Source organism: Pelodiscus sinensis, chromosome 16 (assembly GCF_052426305.1).
Source record: "Pelodiscus sinensis isolate ZL-2025 chromosome 16, ASM5242630v1, whole genome shotgun sequence".
NCBI lineage: Eukaryota > Metazoa > Chordata > Testudines > Trionychidae > Pelodiscus > Pelodiscus sinensis.
Window position 1 is genome coordinate 35,050,344 of NC_143067.1, and position 19,964 is coordinate 35,070,307.

The 19,964-nt window shown below is 41.6% G+C and overlaps 1 protein-coding gene across 1 annotated transcript in view; it reads right to left on the reverse strand.

Annotated features, from left to right (window-relative positions):
- SLIT3 (slit guidance ligand 3) overlaps positions 1-19,964 on the reverse strand; it is a 791,947-nt gene that overhangs the window by 201,623 nt on the left and 570,360 nt on the right. The window contains exons 13-14 of the mRNA XM_006115755.5: positions 10,684-10,827; positions 7,854-8,017 (exon numbers count right to left, since the gene is read on the reverse strand). Coding sequence (XP_006115817.1) covers positions 7,854-8,017; positions 10,684-10,827 — 308 coding nt within the window. The remainder of the gene's footprint in view (positions 1-7,853; positions 8,018-10,683; positions 10,828-19,964) is intronic.

Here is a 19,964-nt window from a genome sequence, read left to right on the forward strand (position 1 = left end):
AGCACACAATCTACTATCCTGGGTCCCCCTAGGCTCTGGTGTGTGAGGGGAATGTGGGGAGTGTCTTTCTCCTCAGCCAGGGGCCATGTCAGTGAGGGTTTGGTTTTTTTGCTTCTCACTTGTTGGTGGCCTTTGACTGATTTTTCTGTGAGCCAGCAGCCCGGACCCACAAAAGGTTCCTCACCCGTGCCCTATAGTATATATCACCAATGCAGTGTTGGGGACCTTTCACATTATATTCATCATGGAACACTCATAAAGTTAGCAAGTGAGAAACTGAAATGACTGGAAAAAGAAAAAAAAACATAGACCCGAATTAAAGCTTTCCAAGAAATGAAAGAGTAAGATCAGTGTCACTGTTAAATCAATTGACTTTTTCAATTGGAATATTTTTGGAGTGAAAGGAAATTAAGAGCTATTATTATCTGTCACATTCAATACCAACTTATACTGCTCTCTCTTTCAGAGTGGCTGGATAATAGAGGAGGTAAGATTGCACAGTATCATGTAAACCTGAGCTTGCAAATGTAGCTATGTTGAGCAACCAAGACTTCATATCATTCATGAATATGATCAAATCTGAGATTCAGTTTGCTCATTTCTTTTCACCAACAACATTCTACTCCAAGAGATTAATTTAGCTGTTTGATGTAATATTACGGCAAATGCTCACTGGGACCAACTTTTAATTCCGTTTTCCCTCTGCTTAACTCCCAGCAAACTCAGTGATGAACAACATCCTCGCTTCACGATGCTCTAACACCTCGGAAGGCATTTTCAGCTGAGCTTTCATCTGTCTCTTTCAGAAGAAAGGTCAGGAGACATAAAATTTAATTGACCTTAAAAACCTAAACAAAATAAAAATTGCTACTTTTCACCTGGCCAGACCACATGACAGTATGTTGTCTCTCTCTCCCTGACTCTGCTCAAGCAAAACTCTTACAAGCTGAAATGCTGAAAGTTTGGCTCAGGCAAGCTTTTCTGCAAATGTTACTAGGCTTCAGAGAAGTCTATTCGGTTCCAGATAATCCCCACTAGTGTCAACTATAGTATGGGCTAACATAACAGCTGTCAGGTTTCAGTCTCCACCACCGGCTAAGAGCTGCTGGAGGCAGTAGGATAAAAGCTGGCTGAACAGCAAATCCCTGACCAGGTGTTACCGCAACAGTGTAACTAGGCAGATTAGAGTGGGGGCATCTGTGTCTATTAAAAGAGACAGGGATGAACACTACCAACAGGAACATGAACAGACTGTACGTGAAGGATGGCCCTTGCTTAACAAAATCTGGAGGAATTTGCAAGGAAAGCATTAGTGATTTGCAAGTTACAGGAACCACTGTGAGCATTTAAATAAGGCATTTCATATAGAAAACAGCTGATTACACTCACTTACCCCGCTTGTAAACATTTCAAGGAAGAATAATACTACTTTGTATCTGTCATCTAAAACCCTCAAAGAATGTAAACAACACAAACACACACACAACTCCACAGCCGATAGGCAATACTCCAGGGAAACCAAGGCAAAGAAAAAGTAAGAAAAAGAATGCTAATTATCAGGTTTTGCTCACATCACTAAAAAGCCCTCTCTCTTCATTCGTGGAGTTCTCTCTGTAAGGTCCAATCCTAAGGCCAGGAGGTTTTTGCTACAGTTAATGCGAGGGGTGTTAAAAAGCAGTTAGGAAGCTGAGAAACCATGAAAAATCTTAGCAGTTACACGGTTACATGCTGCGGGCTCTGAGATAGAAAGCTTTATACTGCAAAGCCCACAGCGTGAGGCAGCAGCCTGCTCCTTCGGAGCCAGTGCACACTGGAAGCTGGCTTTTAAGCAGGCTCCTTGAGTTCATCGGCTCCCCCTGCCTCCCCACTCACTGGGAGCCAGCCGCTGACCTATGCTGCTGCCTCTGATACAGAGCAAACAACCTGTAATCATTACGGTAACCAGTAAGCTCATGCTTATTGGTTAACCATTTAAATGGTTGCATTATTACATCCCTAGCTAAAAAACTTTAAAAAAACCCGAGTGGTCGTCTAGCACCTTAGGGTATGTCTACACTACCCTCCTAGTTCGAACTAGGAGGGTAATGTAGGCATACCGCACTTGCAAATGAAGCCCGGGATTTGAATTTCCCGGGCTTCATTTGCATAAGCGGGGAGCCGCCATTTTTAAAACCCCGCTGGTTCGAACCCCGTGCAGCGCGGCTACACGGGGCTCGAACTAGGTAGTTCGGACTAGGATTCCTATTCCGAACTACCGGTACACCGGTACACCGTACTGGTAGTTCGGATAGGAATCCTAGTCCGAACTACCTAGTTCAAGCCCCGTGTAGCCGCGCTGCACGGGGTTTGAACCAGCGGGGTTTTAAAAATGGCGGCTCCCCGCTTATGCAAATGAAGCCCGGGAAATCAAATCCCGGGCTTCATTTGCAAGTGCGGTATGCCTACATTACCCCGCTAGTTCGAACTAGCGGGGTAGTGTAGACATACCCTTAGAGACTAAGAAAAAATATAGATAGTCTCTAAGGGTACGTCTAGACTACAGGGTTTTGTCGACAGAAGTTTTGTCGACAGATACTGTCGACGAAGCTTCTGTCGACAAAGAGCGTCTAGACTACATTCAGTTCTGTCGACAAAGCAAGCTGCTTTGTCGACAAAACCCTGTAGTCTAGACACAACCCTACATGCAATAACACCTTCTGTCGATAGAACTCTGTTGACAGAAGGCGTTATGAATCGTAAAATGAGGTTTACCAGCGTCGACAAAACTGCTGAGTTCTGTCGACGTTATGTCGACAGAACTCAGCAGTAGTGTAGACGCAGGCATAGTTTTGTCGACAAAAGTTCACTTTTGTCGACAAAACTCTGTAGTCTAGACACACCCTAAGGTGCTATGGGACCACTCGTTTTTTAAGTTTTTTTAGAAGTTACAGACTAACACGACTACCCCTCTGTGATCCCTATTTAAGGCAGTGCGCATCTAAGGCTTGGGCCCACAATGCAGAGGAGTGAAGTTTCAGTCCAGTGTCGAGGGCAAGGCCACCACAGTCACAAATAATGGCAACTACAGCCTAGCCTGGAGCTCCGCCTCTAGAAGTTTCAACATGTTACCAACCAAAATGGTTGCTTAGAACCCAAACACAAACACAAAGACAGGGAAAGACAAACTGCAACGACCATGAACAGCGTTCATTAGATGTCTTTCTTGCAGTGACTGAAAAAATACATCATTGTCTAGTTTGATGACAAGGGCAGTGGAAGAGATATGAAATTGTCCTAGTATATGCAGGCATCTTTGTCTCCATTTTCCACATTTTATCTGGGCTGCTGCCTTCTGACTGGATTGAATTAATGAGAGGCAGTGTTTGAAAAGCAGAGGTTTGTGTTGGCGGATGGCTCATTGTCCTTAAATAGTTCACCCTGGTTTTGGTTTGTAAAGACCTTGCTGGTGTTGTAGCCGCTAATTAAATCAGTTTAAAATCACAGATGCCCAAAGCAAAAGAAATTGAGCAGCCAGGTTTAGTTATTAAGGCTTCAAATGGGATAGAAGTTCATGTTTTTTTACTGTAGGGGTGGGGGGAGGAGGGATTTGTGATGTGGTGCTCTTAGAAACAAATATTCTTTGATCATCACCACAAGCGGTGTGGGGAGAGCTGGATAGGTGAAACTCAAGTGCACAAGAAACTGGCATGATATATATAAAATACATGCACTCATGCATGTGCACACACACGCATAAATAGGAACTGAGTGTAGTGAGAGCTCTGTGCAAGAGCCACTGTATATCGAGTACCGTAAATTAGCATATATAACCCGCGGGTTATGCATGTTTTTACAACCCCTCTTCCCCGCTGGGTATACATGTCCGTGGGGTATACAAGTTTATTTTTACTCATAAGCAGCTCTGCCCCATTAGAATTGGGTCAGCTCCGCTCCACTGCAGGGAGGACCTGACGAGCTTCCAGCGTGCCTGCGCTGTGCTCTCCGTTCCCCCCCCGGAGGAGGGTGGGTTGCGCCTGCTTGCATCTGTGTGGGGCTTGGGCGTGAGTGCGGCTCCCTTCCCGCAGGCCAGCCAGCTTGCCTGTGCTGCGCTCTCTGTTCCCCTCGCTGGCAGCAGAATGGCTACTTAACAGAAGATGGGTGGAATGCAGAACATAGGCAGTTTATCCTAGTATGTGTAATTACCGTTAATTAGCCTATAGAACCCACGAGTTATACACAGCTGTGGGTAATCTAAGTTGTTTTTTTACACAGCAAAGAAAAACCACGGGTTATACACGAGTACAGGTTATATACACTAAAACATGGTAATCAAGGATTCTGATATTTCTTGAAGTGACAGTGATGTTACCAGAGAGGCACCAAAACCTAGGCCTGGCTCCTTTTTACACCCCCGAAAACCAGCGCTGCTTACCAAAACAAAGCTGAACTTAGTCCGAAGCTACCAGGCTGAAGAGCTTTTTCATTTTTTCCCCTTCTGAGGCTAGGATCCTCCTGAGATCTAGAACTGACATGTACCACTGAAGCAGCACTCCGTGTAATCCCGTCTCTTTCACCAACAAAAGTGGGCCCACTAAAAGATATTACCTCACCTTGTCTCTCTAATGCCCACTGCAACTTCAGCTGAGACTGGGAGATGCTGCTAAGGAAGGGAAATCACCACCATGCTCTTGAAAATTACATCCTATTCCCCCTTTGTGAGCATTTTGGAGGAAGCTTGTCCAAATCTCCTTCCTTGATACAATCATAACATTGGGCAGATGTCGCTGCCCCCCAATCATCAGATGCAACACCGGACTAGGAGAGGAGCGGGGGAGCTGCCTTGATGACAAAAGAGACCACAAGGAGAATTACAATTTACCTTTGCAAATACTTGCATTTAGCCACAGGGAGGGAAGGAAGGAGCAAGAAAGTACCATGTCAGAAAAAAAAAAAGTCTCCAGAAATGTATTACTGTTCTCTAGGAAGCACATTGTTTTACTTATCAAAGCCAGGAACTATGCTCTTCTGTCTAAGCACTTTTTTAAAAATCTACTCTCTCTCCTACCCTTTTCTTCCCCTCTGGCTATATGCTAAGCACACCAATGTTGAACTAATCATAGGTTTGATACTGAAAAGGGCTGGGTATATGCGACTCCCACAGATTTTAACAGAGCCTGGCATCTTCCATACTACTCAAGATGAAGCACACCACACCAGGATATCAAAACATGTTTGCCCTTCCCAGCCCACCTAAAAATTATTAATACATATATTACTTTTTGGATGGCAGGAAATGCTTATTTCAGGCAAATTTATTTTGGAATTCAGTCAGGGGCTAACACAAAAAATGAAAATAGCAGTAGCTCTAGACGAGAAATTGATTTTGTGATCTCTGGGCAGCAATGTACAAGTTATAGATTTACAACAGAAACTATTTTCTCATTCCTTCATTGAGCAACAGCTGCAAGAAGTCAGAGGAGAAGATCCCTGAGTCAGCAAAGATAAACAGACCACTAAGAATTCTCATCACAGCAGTACTGATGCAGGAACTGTCCCTGGGTAAAGAAATGCATCGCACCCCTGTTTTTGCTTTAAATACATACAGATCCCATAGTTTACACCTTTGCTGGAAGACGTGTTGTGGCAAAGCCCAGGATAAAATCATATTCCTCATAAATAAAAAGTGAAAAAATTATATTCTTCTGTTGCAGTCTAAGATTGAAGTTAACACAAATTAGAGAGAGGAACAGGCAGAGCACTTTAAGTTCTAATACTGCCTCCTTGAATGCACTATGACTCAGTTTACAAACAATGATTCATCAAGGTATCGGAGAGAATAGCACTGCAATATTTCCTACCATATTTTAAGTGAGGAGAAGAATGCGTAACAAGCTAGGACTCTCCTTCCCATTTGAAGCCATTATTACCAAGGTAAGAACCTCTCTTGAGATTTTTCAAGAGCATTAGCGTTCAGCTATTATGAAGCCTGGTTTTAGAGCCTGAACACCTGCACATCCTCCTCCTCTTCATCACCCACCAGGAAAGCTTGAGGGATGCCTTCTCGAGGATGTTTGGTACTACTGAATTGATAAGCAGGGCCGGAACAGATAGACTGAGAACATGATGGACAGAAGAAAGAACATAACAGAGGAATCCAGACAAAAGTTTACTTTCAATACCATTAGGTGAAACATTATGAATATCAGAGGGTCTCAACTTTTTCCAGTGGCCTGTAACACTGCATAGGAAAGGTGTATCTATACACACATAACACATTTTGACTATTATTTCACTATATTAATAGAGTAAAATAAAAACAGCAGATTGAGTAGGAATTAAGACTCATTAACTTCTTTACATAGCATTCTTTATTTTCTAAATATCCAAGACTTCTTCATTCTCATTCTAATTTTCTTTAAAGGTGAAGATTGGTGACTAATTACAATGCTATAGGAACCTAAACCAAAACCCTGGGTCAAATACCCCATAATTTAATGATTTGGGATTTGGCTCTGAACTGCGTGGCTTGAGTTGTGCGTGCCCACAACTCAAATTACTTTAAGGTTTTAAGTCCTGCCTACAAGGCAGTCTGATTGCAAATGAAGTTATCTTTATTTTATTTCCTCAGTAAAGGACGGTTTATCTGAGCATACTGCTTTCTGACACACACAATGCACCATGTCTTGTTTTGGGCTGCTGCCTTTCAGTCTTATGCTAGATCAGTCGATAGTGCCACCAATCTTTTACTGTCAGGAGGACAATTCATCATAGTGTTTTTCAGTCATGAGGGTTTCTTGGGGTGGAAGAGGACAAAAAATGATAGTAATTTTTTATAGAAAGTACTGAAAAGCATTCCATCAATGACAGTAATTTTTCTTCCCAATATATAGTGACAGATTTTCTTACACTGAAATCCCGCCAGTTCCTGTAGCATGTCACAAGTACAGTAAATCTGAAACCTCTGCTACCAGCACAACACACATTGAAAAAAAAAGGAGTGCTAAATTAGGCTGCATAAGGTAATATCCTTTGTTGACAGCTGGTCCGGAAGATGAAAAAGAGGAAACAGTACAGTTTATCAGGTGGTGGGGATGAGGAAGAGCTGTATATTCTACGTTGCAAATTATTTTCATTATCATCAACTAATTACATGCACAGTAAATAAATAATCTGTGGACCAAACCCTGAGGTCAGGTTTGATTAGTTTCTGAGTAGGTACAAAAATCCACTGATTGCAATGGCAGCTTTGCTCAAATGAATAAAAACTAAGATAACAGCTTCTGGGTTGGCTCTGCAGATATTAGTTATAGATGGCAAAGCTATATGGTTTGTTTCCTCCTGATCCTTCTGGGGGCACAGTTGCTCCTTGCTATTTATGTAGGATCTAATTCACAAGGTTTTGCGCTCTCTCTCTCTCTCTCTCCCCGTCTCATTCTCTCTCTCTTTCCCCCTGTGACTGCCTCCCTAACCCCCCACCACTGTTTTTTTACTGAGTACTTACTCAAGGAAAGCTCCCATTCAAGCCAGGATTTGGCCCAATGCACATCCAGGTTTCCACCCTTCCCAGATACACCACTTGGCACATGAATTCATCTATATCTCCACTGGTTTCCACAGAGATTTTATAAACCAGCATTCTTTAAAAATTAAATGTCAAAAATTTAAAAAAAGGCAGGTTACATACTGGGTTCTTTTTCTAATCCATCAGTTAATTGGTTTTCTGGAGGACTAACTGAATTTCCCAAATTTAATTTTAAAAGATGCTCCACAGTATCCATTATAGCAAACACTGTCCTGCAGATTTGATTAGCAGACTCTCTGGACCTGCTTATTTCTGAATTGAAAGTGCAGTACAGCCTGTATAAATGAATTACCTGAGCAGCGGAACTTCTTGCTCTTGATCTGGCTGATTCGTTTGTTGGCAAGGCGACGCGGACTGCTGCATCGAGCGCCGCTGGTTTCTATCGGATTATCCTGCAGGTAATCAGCCAGCCACTTCAAATGGCAGTCACACACAAATGGATTCTGAGCTAAATGTCTGCAAGAGGGATGGGATGTTTAATCAGAAATGACCTGTGACACTGTACTCCATCATTGTTTTTCACAAACGCAAACCTGAAGAGTAGAGTAATTGAATAAGCTCCCAAAAACCCTGGCCTGGCGGAAGCCACATGGAGCTGCGCATGAATGGGAGAATTCTGTGAGCTATCGTATTTCGTAGCTCATTAAGCTGCTGCAAGTACTTTCATGGAGGAAGCAAAAATTAATACAGCAAAGCCTGATTTAAAGGATACAGATCTTCTGTCTACAAAGGCCAGTGTTCTTACTTGGAAGCCTGACATGATGCATTATAATAGAAACACATCTTCTAAGAAACACCTGATTTTAGAGAACACTTTGTGCCTTGGTTTCAAAAGAAGATTTATTGACAAGCTCAGCTTCTTAGGGAACAAAATCTGGATAAGTAGGAAAGCACCTTGGATCAGCAGCCAAAGCCACAAGTAAGCCAAAGACTTTCGCTCAAGAGTGAAATTAATATTTGCATGTCCTGTTCAGGGCTAATAGAATTTTTTTTGCATTTATTTCTCCTGAACCTGAGATTTTAACTTTTCAGCACAGACAACTGATGCAAACTAAGGATGGACAAATACAATTCAACAAAAGCTTGTGCAAAATACACAAGTCCAGTTGGAAAAGTATTTCTCCAGACAATCATATGGCAGTGACAAAGGTCTTCCGCGCTGTATACAAATATTTCAGGTAGAGGCTTCTTCTGCTCTGCATAGGCTTCCACAAGCTAAGATAAAAATTATTTCCACAGTTATTTTGGTCCTTCTTTGTTGGGCTCAGCGAGGTATTAAATAAAGTTTCTCAGGACTCTCTCCGAGCCTGCTCCTGAGCCCATTGAAATCAACGACAAATCTCCTACTGACTTCAAAGGGGAGCAGGATGCACTGTTTGTTTGAGAACTGGATATGAAAAGATACTAACTTGTCTTTGTGAGCAGAGGTATAAGGACATATTCCCTGAGCGCTGTGGTCCTACTAGTACTTAGGCATATTTTTCTCTCCATATTCCACCTACAATACATTCATTTCCTTGTCCAAAGTATGTAGATAGGTTGTGGTTTAATATAATGAACACAGCATGCACCACTCCAGCACTGGAAGGTACAAATGTAAAACTAAATGAACAGTACGTAACGGTAGGGATGGGCTGTGCTCAGTGCTTTAAAAAGTCAGAAATGGCCCATGAAAAAGTGTCTCAGTATGAAGCAATAAGGAAAGTTTGATGTAATGGCCCCAAAATCTGTCTAGAAAAAAAAAAGACACGGAACCCAAGGAGTAACTTTTATAGTTTAACATTTAAAAAATATTATTTTACTTGATGTGTTGAGTTTAATGCCCGTCTAGCATTTGTAACAGAGTGGCATTAGCAAACTTTTAGCTTCATCTGAAACTAACTCTGGTTTGCGCACACATATATGTTACCTATACACACGTGCAAACCAGATGCATTTGTACATCAGAGAAATATTTATTTAATGTCTGTTTGGATTGGTACAAAAAGTGCTGGCCAAATATTTTTGGCAAATTACCTTCATGATCCCAGCCTCTTAAAAATACAACTGGACATTTTCTTTTAGGTGAGCAGGCATACACATAATTCACGTGTACACAGTGCATTGCCAGTCTTCCAGTGTGTACATGCAGCATTTTAGATGCTTTGTGTAATGAGTTTGCCAGTCAGACTCTTGGAGGGGAGTCTTTTTTTTTGGAAGTTCTCACAGCTTTATGACGAAAAATCTTACCCTATGAAATATCAGTTTTGGTGTATATTTATGTAGCCAAGAAAAATAAGGGATTTCTGATCCCTTTCCTACTCCTATTGCTTTGTATCTTCTCATATTAAGACTCGGAAAAAACACAATAGATCCATGTATTTTTTTAAACTAATATTTTTACCTGGACCAAATGAATAACAACTTGCAGTGATATACATTTACCCCAAATGCCTGGAATGTCAATTAAAATGAAACTTCAGTACTTATGAACTATGCAGCAGGTCTCAACCTCTGCTATGGACAAATAACAAATACATAAACTCACAAAAGACCATAATTCAAATATCTTTAAATATACGAAGCCTGTTGTGTATATACCCTACATAGAGTCAAATACACATAATCAGTGTCGTCTATATTTAAAATCACTGAGGCTACAGCTACACTGCTGTTTTTTTGAGCAAGAGGCTATGCAAATCGTGCTCTCATTTGCATATCTTCTTCCGATTCTTTTTGCAGAAGAGTTTTGCCACAAAAAAGCCCTGTGTAGACGGGGCCATTTGTTGGAAAAAAACCTCTTTTTTCACAAGATCCTTTATTCCTCAAAAAACCAGGTTTAAGGGATCCACAAAAAAATGGCAGTATAGCCATACCCTGAACATCCCAGAATTAACTATTTTTATTCATTAATACATTTCTGATATTTATGGAAGGGAGGCAGAACCTTATAAAACTTGGCGGTGCTGAATTTATTCCATTATTTTCCTTCACTTGCTTCTTTTATTTCTGACAAAAAGGGGAAGCTAGTGGCCTTGTCTCCAATATTGTGTTAATGTCAGATGTAAAGCCAGTGTAAAGATAGGGAACATCTTTGGGGGGGAAGGGAAGAGCTGTCAGTTGTAGTGTATCTGCATACTCACAGAGTCTGGATCGACTGGAGAGGTACAAAGAGCCCCTTGCTGATGGTCTGCAGTTTGTTGTCATAAAGTGATAGCAGGTTGAGGTTATGCAGATCTTGAAATGTGTTTACCCTCAGGCAGTTGATTTTATTGGCATTGAGAAGCCTGAAAGCAGAGGAAAGGTTTATAATTCACTAATTGCAACAACCAGACAGGAGGCTGAACTTTGGGGTTAACCTAAGGAAAAAACAACAACAACCCAAACCACTCAAACCAAATCATTCCCTATTAAAGGTCCTTGGTCCGTCTGTTACCTTAAAAGTGAAAAACCCCTACAGTCACCATTAGAGCTATCAAATGGAGGAACATATACAGACATGATAAATAAGCAAGATAGATACAGCGCTAGATAAGAAAAAAAAGTACAGCAAATATGTACCAGGATAACTTGTGCACATGATTTGTACAAGATAATTCCAAGCAAATATTGCATAGACGTCCTGAAGAGAGCATTCTTCTTAATAATGGTTTTACAATACATGCAAAGCGTGGATCAAGTAGTCACCTTACCCCACATAGCGGCTATTGTGTGGAAGTCTACTGTAAGAGGATGACTGACTCAGCTCCCAGTCAGCAAGTTTTTGAACCCCGTATGAAAATTCTGACGTTCTAATCACTTCATTGTGGTAGTTGTGGCTAGTTAGATTTATCAGAGAACTAGAGAAGAGAGAGGACAGGAAACTAGGGCAATTGGTTCAGGAACAAAAATCTAGGGAAAGCCAAGCTCACTTGGCAGTAATACTATGTGTGACATGTTGAGTTACTAATAAAGCCAAAACTCAGGAATGGGGTGATTTTAAATACTTCACTCAGGGCATACTAAGGTAAGGGGCTCAGACTGGCAGTTGACTGTATTTAATTGTTACAAATTATTATAGGAAAATATTTCATTTAGCTTCCATAGACCAGGCACTATTTAATGTTGGCACTCAATGACATGCAAGTGTACATTTAGTGTAGTCCATAGATATCACAAGCAACATGGGTTTTATGATGACCATAAAGACATAGGTGCCACAGGACTCCTCACCGCTTTTGCAGATTCAGACTAACATGGCTACCCCTCTGATAAAGACATAAGAAACAACAAAATCTGTCCCACTTCTCTATTGCCTTGTACATCCCATCAATATATGTTCTGTCTATAGACTGTAAACTCCAAGGTAGGGACTGTCTATATGCATGTTACTCTACAATGCTAAGCATATAATCATTTCCAAACAACTATACAAGTTCATACAAGTATAAGTACCATCATAAATAAATGTAGTGTGAACCTTATTTAAGGGATTGTCTCCACTTACTGAGAGATTGATGCTGCAGAGATCAATCTCCGGGGGTTCGATTTAGCTAGTCTAGTAATGGCCCGCTAAATGGACAGTTGATCATGCCCCCATCAACTCCAGTATTCCGCCGGGTTGCAAGGAGTAAGAGAAGTCAACAGTAGAGTTTGTCCTGTCAATCTCCCGCAGTGGGGACACCACTGTAAATTGAGCTAAGGTATGTTGACTTTAGCTACGCTTCATGTAGCTGGAGTTGCATATCTTAGTTCAACTTTCTCTCATAGTGTAGGCCTGGCCTCAGTCTCAGAGCTTCTAGTTTCACAGTTTATTCTCCAACAACATCTAATTGGAATCATCACTTTTGGGCCACATTGTAGCTTCAAGCTACTGGCCCCATGAGAGGGGCAAAAGAGGCCATGTAGCAGTGGGAGTTTTGGGAAGAATTCTGACCAGCTCAATCAGGAAATCTCCAGAGGTTATGCGGAGCACACATCAGGATGGGTTTCACAACCCTTATGGGTTGCAGGTTCACCCACAATAATTCAAATGTAGTCTATTCATCCACAAAATCAATACTGAATGCATAGCACCAAGGAAAACTTCTCCCTACCATCCAGTTGTGGTCACACCAACTCTGATATATATGGATAATCTCCATCAGTAATAGGGGTGTGCAGTCTTCATTATTCATTCAGGTACAACTCTCAAGTACTATCAACCTGAACCATACTCAGGTTTGTTGGCCTACACATGTAAGACCGCTCACCAATACCTAAACATCTTGTTTTCTGTGTTCTACTGTAGTTTCCAAAGTAGCTTATGTTTTTCTTGGAGTTGCTCACCTAGAGAATTCTACATTTTACTTTTTGAAGGATGCTGTCTTTGCTGAAATGATTCAGTAAATCAGTCATCAAACCTATATGAAACTGACCTCCCAAATTCACTTCAGCAATCCACCAAAGTTAGCCACAGAACCCTTAACTACCATTGAGCTTCCTGAAACTGACAGTGGATTTTCACCGGCCAACACCTTTCTAAAAAGGAAACCTTTTTCTAGTTGGTAAGACTGACAGAATAAGGATGGAATTCTATTGCAATGGGACCTGATCCCTGCTTCTGTGTGCTGCCTTAATAATAGTAAAAGGGTTGTGTTTGTGGGGGGGGAGAGGTATCTTTGCTTCCTGAGCAAACTAGCATCAGATCTTCAATAACACTTGAGGGTGCTTTACACAAAAGCATCGTTTCTTGCACTAGCTAGCAACTCTAGCCCCAAGGACAATAGGGCACATTCTGTCATGTAGAAGCACGTGCCAGCTAGTGCCATGTCTTGCAGCACCTTCTTCTCCAACAAAGTACACTTCTCAGAGCTTTCTTAGTGCTTCCCCAGCTTTCAACCCAAGAAGTCTTTCATACAAAGTCCGGCCATCTCTGCTCTGCGCTATCCATTTTATTTGGGGAGGGAGGCGCCCAAATAAAAGTGTTATAAGACTTATGCTAGTAAATAGTCAGTTGCAAAAACTGGAAGCCTCGGTCCTTCTCTCAAGCACTTACAGCGTATAGATTTTTGATCTCAGAGTGTGTCCCAGCTTAACCGAGGGGAAACAATCAATATTAATTCAACTGGATTTTCTTTGTGATTGCATGCAACTGGCTACTGGTTTATGATGGGGAAAGGTCCAATACAGGACAGTGAGGGTATGTCTACACTACCCCCCTAGTTCGAACTGGGGGGGTAATGTAGTCATACGGAGTTGCAAATGAAGCCCGGGATTTGAATTTCCTGGGCTTCATTTGCATAAAGCCGGCCGGTGCCATTTTTAAATGCCGGCTAGGTCGGACCCCGTGCCACGCGGCTACACGCAGCACGGACTAGCTAGTTCGGATTAGGCTTCCACAAGGCGTACAGCTAGTTCAGACAGGAAGCCTAATCCGAACTAGCTAGTCCGTGCCGCGTGTAGCCGCGCGGCACGGGGTCCGACCTAGCCGGCATTTAAAAATGGCGCCAGCCAGTTTTATGCAAATGAAGTGCAGGAAATTCAAATCCCGGGCTTCATTTGCAACTCCGTATGACTACATTACCCCCCCTAGTTCGAACTAGGGGGGTAGTGTAGACATACCCCCAGAGATCAGTGCGGGCAGCACTTGGCTGAACAAACAGCTTACAGCATTGTACAGAACTGAAATCTTTGTTTCAAATACAAGGCTTAACATTCTGTGACTGGTGGCTTTAAGGAATGTACCCCAAAATCTTACTGACCCTAGCTGTATTGCAGAGCAATTATCATGTTAGAACACTTGAATAATTCCTCCAGTGCATTATACTTACTGAAACTTGCCTCAGTATCAGGCATCCAGATCAGCAGTTAATGACTTATTGTTACGTGTACTGTGTCCAAGACACAGTAATCACCATGATCTCTGAATTGTCAGGCAGCGTGTGTCTTTCTCGCAAGCTGATACTTCATCTTCTTTATGAAACACAGGTCAACAAATTATAGATGGCAGCCTAGAAAGGGGATAGGTTTTGAGCCATTTCCCCAAATAGGCACTTACAAACCCTTCAGCTATCACCTCCCTTTTCTAATCTACTTACTGTTTCCCTCTTTTAATGTAATGAACTGCTGTGTTTCAAGGGGGTTGATCCATGGTCATATTAAGGACACATTGTTGTACTGATCACATCATCACGAACCATCCACCAGCTCTTGCTTGCTCGGTGCTGGATGATTTGACACTCACTGTGGTTTCATACCCAGACACTTGTACTGAGGCAGCAATGTTGGTCAAAGCGAAGCATGCCACCTGCAAACTGAAAAATAGATGCACAGCCTGGACTGATGTGCTTCTAAAATATGCTACGGTGACTGTAGCAGAATCATTTCTGCCCATCTTTTACCTGCTGTGGAGACCTGCAGTTTCCCAACTGCATAGAAAGACTGCACTGTACTCTCACTTTATCAGGGCAAAGGACTATGCAGCAAATAGAAGAGATACAGGTTGATCACCTTGTTGTCCATACTAGGGCAGGTATTTGTGTATGTTCTGATGGAGCCCCCATTGCAGCAGAAGTGCCTCCACCAATAGTCAGGATTCATGAGGAACAGGTCCACATTAGACAGTATTTTTTTACACTGCTTGTTATCAGAGATACATCAGGAGTTCAGATAGCCTCTGCGTATAGCGTACATGGATCTTCAAGCTGTGTTTGATTCAGTTGACCGAGTCACGCTATGGTAGGCCTTCACAGGTGAAGTTGTCCTAACCACTCTACTGGACTTAATTAGTGAGCGGCACAATGGAAACCCTGCCTGAGTAAGTCTGAGGAATCAAATGTCAGCATTATTAAAACAGTATCTGGTGTCAAGCAGGGGTAAGTCTTTGCCCAAACACTCTTTTGTCGGGTAATCGATTTCATAAAGAAACATTCTGTCAGCTCTACAGGCATTGAGATTGGTGTTCTCTTGACTATGTGGATGGCATCCTTCTAGGCACTTACAAACCCTTCAGCTATCACCTCCCTTTTCTAATCAGGATGGCATCCTTCTAGTACAGAGCCCGGAAAGGTTTTGCAGGGCATTCCAGCAAATGGAGGAATTGGCTGAGGTTCGCCTCCATGTTTTGTGGTCAAAGATAAAGCTGTAAAATGTAGGATCAGGCCCATTCATGACTCAATCTCTTTGAATAATCAAACTGTCAAAGAAGTCTCTAGCTTTGCTATTTGGGTTCTACATTCACCAGTTCCTCACATGGAACTTTTCCGCTGGCTAGGCATCAGTGTCTGCCATGGGTTATTTACAATGAATATGGAATCAACAGTCTCATCACAACTACTAAGTTCAGGATCTATTTCATCTGTATCCTCTCACTAGGAGGGTGGTGAAGCTCTGGAACGGGTCACATAGAGAGGTGGTGAACTCTCCATCCTTAGATGTTTTTGAGGTCTGGTTTGACAAAACCCTGCTAGAATGATTTAGTTGGGGTTGTTTCTGCTTTGGTCACAGTGTTGAACTAAATGACCTCCTGAGGTCAATTCCAATCTTAATATTTTATGATTCTATGGTTCTCCATACTGAGGTACAGACTGAGTAAAACTGGAGGCTTTCTACACAATATGCCAATACTGCATATTGTGCATAAAATATAACAATTTCATTTGTAATGAAAATGTTTATGGTTGTTCTGGTCTACAGATTACTGGGGCCACTGTCTACAAATAGTATTTTACACTTTTTGGACATGTTGCAAGAATGCCAAGACATTCCAACAAATACTGTTCTCCAGGTGGCTTGTAAAAATTCCAATAACAGAGGGAGCAGGTGAACCAGAAGCAAACCTAATAGGTTATTGTGGTGTATCAAGTCTGTTCTAATGCTGGACTCTTGACCTGCCAGGCCTTGTGACTACATAGGAAAAGACCAATTGATGAACATTTAGCCAACCATTCAGTGTTGTAGAAGAAAAATTAGCATTGATGCTCTATCAGATTACCTTGGAAATCCATTTGACTGGATGATAGATTTGCCTTCACATACAAATTGAGTGTCTTCTCCCTTGCACCTCCTTTTCCAATGTCCTTTCAGCTCTCTCTGGGTTTTCCTAGTAACTAAGGTGACTAGTGATTTGTAGTGCTGCTTTTGATACCCTTTTAACCAATTTGATACCCTTTTAACCAGACATTCGCGCCCCCATTATAATGCAATCTTTCCCTCATCTCCACACGCACACTGATTGCTGTTACCTGTTCGTATCAAGCAGATTGTTGACTTCAGCTCTGTAATTGTGTCTGTGAAGGGATACTTTTTATTTGAAGCCAAAATGTTTCTTGATCTTCTTGCATGCCTGTGCAGAAGTGTGTACCACAGTTGGGTCTTTGCATCATAATCAGCTTCCAAAGCTCCTGCACTGTATAACTGAAGGTAGCATTTTTTGATATTCTCCACCATCAGTTCTCTTATTAATGACTGAAATTATTATATTACATTAACAAGTGCAGACCTCAAGAATACTCTTCAGCTCAAATTGTGTACTATGACAATGTCACTAAGCATGAGAAACAGCACTAGCAGCACTGGGAACAAACTATCTTAGAGCAACTTCTTGGAATGAAAAAAAAACCCACTTTCTGTGAACCACACCCTCACAGAGGGGAGATTTCTCAGCAGAGTACATCTGGACCACCAATCATGGAAAGAATTTAACAGAGAGAGTGAGAGATAAGCATTAATCTATGTCCAAGACTATGTGACTCATTGAGTGGCTGAATTTTACCTGTCAATAACGCAAATAAAACTTAGGAAAATGCAATACAAAATGTGACTTGCCAGAAGTCATTTGGCTGCTGTTCTTCATGGTAAGTTCTTTATGGCATAGTTCAGTAAAAGTATAAAGACGAAATCTTAGTTACGAGCCCATTCCACAGCACCTGCAATTAAATCTACCCCCACAGATGGTAAAGCCCCATTTTTATTTTGTGAGGTGTGCACAGTAGCAAGACTGTTCAGCATAGATGCAAAGGTTGCGTCTGTAGGCCAGCTGAGGGCCTGTGCATCAGTTGCCTTTGTAATACCTCAAAAGAGGCCTGATAAGCAGGATATAAATGGTACATATTGTCCTCATGCTCATCCTCTGTGCGGGAATGAATATTGTACACACCAAAAATATTACGAAAACATTATGATTTGAAAGTCTAACCCTCAACACTTAGGAAGTGCCAGAAGTGTAGTTGTCTATAGAACTCAAAGTGTGTTTGCATTATGATGCATTCTTTAACAACATGATCACTTATTACATTTTTCAAAAATGGCTCAACCATTTTTGCTGAAGCTTATACATACATAATAATTCAGCCTAAGCAAAACACCCAATATAGGAAAATTCAGCCCAAACAATTTAAGTATGGCAAAGTTGTAATAAATTGAAAAAAGGATTTCGTAATGGAAAGTGACAGGCAACCTAAACTATAGGTGGCATTACTAGCTCATGTCTATAGGCAGCTCAACAAGATGTACAACAACAGGAATTTAAAGAGTGGTGCCCCTTCCATGATGCATATTTCTCCCCTGTGGTCTAAAAACTACAGACAACAATGTCAGTCACATTTCTATAAAAGAAGATACCTTAAACAGACTATTGTTGTCTCACAGGGTATGTGTAGACTGCATCTCCTGTTGGCAGAGGGATACAGATTAAGCAGGTCAACATTGCAAACATTTAAATATCCCGTGCCTAATTTGCATAAAAATGGCCGCCACGTTTTGCTGACTCAGCACTTTGTTGGCAAAAAGCGGCAGTCTAGGAATATGTCTAGACTACATGACTCTGTTGCCAGAGCCATGTAGATTAGTTTACTAGACATACCCAATTGAAGTGGTGATTTAAATAATCGCCGCTTCATTTATAAATTAAAATGGCTGCTGCGCTGAGCCGATCAGCTGTTTTTCAGCTCAATGTGCTGGTCTGGACGCTCTGCGGTCAACATCAAAGGAATTTGTCGACCTCCCCAGTAAACCTCATCCCACGGGGCATAATGGGGTGGTCGACAAATGCCTTTGATGTCGACCGCGGAGCGTCCAGACTAGCACGCTGAGCCGACAAACAGCTGATCGGCTCAGCATGGCAGCCATTTTAATTCAAATGAAGTGGCGATTTTCTAAATCGCCACTTCATTTGGATATGTCTAGTAAACTAATCTACATTGCTCTGGCGACAGAGCCATGTAGTCTAGACATACCCTAGAGGGGGATCTGTTCAGAAAGAAAGCCTTTTTTGACAGATCCCTTATGCCTCCTACAAGGAAGTTTACAGGATCTGTCGAAAAAGGCTTTCTTTCTCGACAGATCCCCCTCTAGACTGCTGCTTTTTGCCGACAAAATGCTGACTCGGCAAAGCGCGGTGGCCATTTTAATGCAAATTAGGCGTGGGATATTTAAATCCCTGTCTCGTTTGCAATGTCGACCTTCCTAATCTGCATCCCTCTGCTGACAGAGGGATGCAGTCTAGACATATCCACAGGGAACAGACAACAGGTACAAGAGTAGATCTCTTTAAAAATGATTTTTTTCATTAAAGAAGACAGAGGAAATGACTTTCCGGGGGCAGAGGTACCATATATACTGAAATCGCTACACAAAATGGTCTTCAGAACTGTTCCCTAGGCATTTTAAAAGTAGTGGTGTGTTAACTAGAAAGTTAATACCTAAATAATACTAACAAGCAATAAGAGAGGAGTAAAGTAAAGAAAAAAACTCAAACACCCTTTCTGAGTAAACCATTACTATCCCCATATTAGAAAGCAGAATGTACAATGTTTGACAATTTCCTGGTAAAAATTTGCTCCTATGAACAGTAATGCAACCAGAAACAACAGGGGGTATGTCTACACTGCAGAGTTTTTTCGGAAAAATTGCCAGTTTTCAAAAACACGTCCATACTGAAATCGTGTTCTTTCAGAAAAAAAATTGAAAGATCAGAGGTGTTTTTCTGACATTGGTAAACCTCTTTCTACGAGGAAGAAGCCTTTTTCCGAAAGGGCTCTTTTGGAAAAAGGCGTGTGTGGATGGGGAAGAGGGAGTTCTTTAAAAAGAAGAGGAAAGAGGAAAAAGCACAGGTTCCTTGGTGGCCACTTCGTCCATAGTAATCACAGCTTAAATGTGAGATAGCATTCATTCAGTGTGGATGCTATCTTTTGAAAAGGCAGATCACTTTTTCAATATGCTTTTGCTGTGCAGACACTCTCTTTTGGAAGAAGTTTTTTCGGAAGGTCTCTTCCGAAAAAGCTTCTTCCAAAAGAAGCCTGCAGTCTAAACGTAGCCAGAGACACTACTACAGATATACCACCTTGGAGAAATTGATTCTATATATACACACCTAAGATATATAGGCAGAGTTTCTACTTTAACGATCACAGAAAGTAATGAAAAAGGGACTTGTTTATGTGAACTAGAGTAAGAACTCACATAA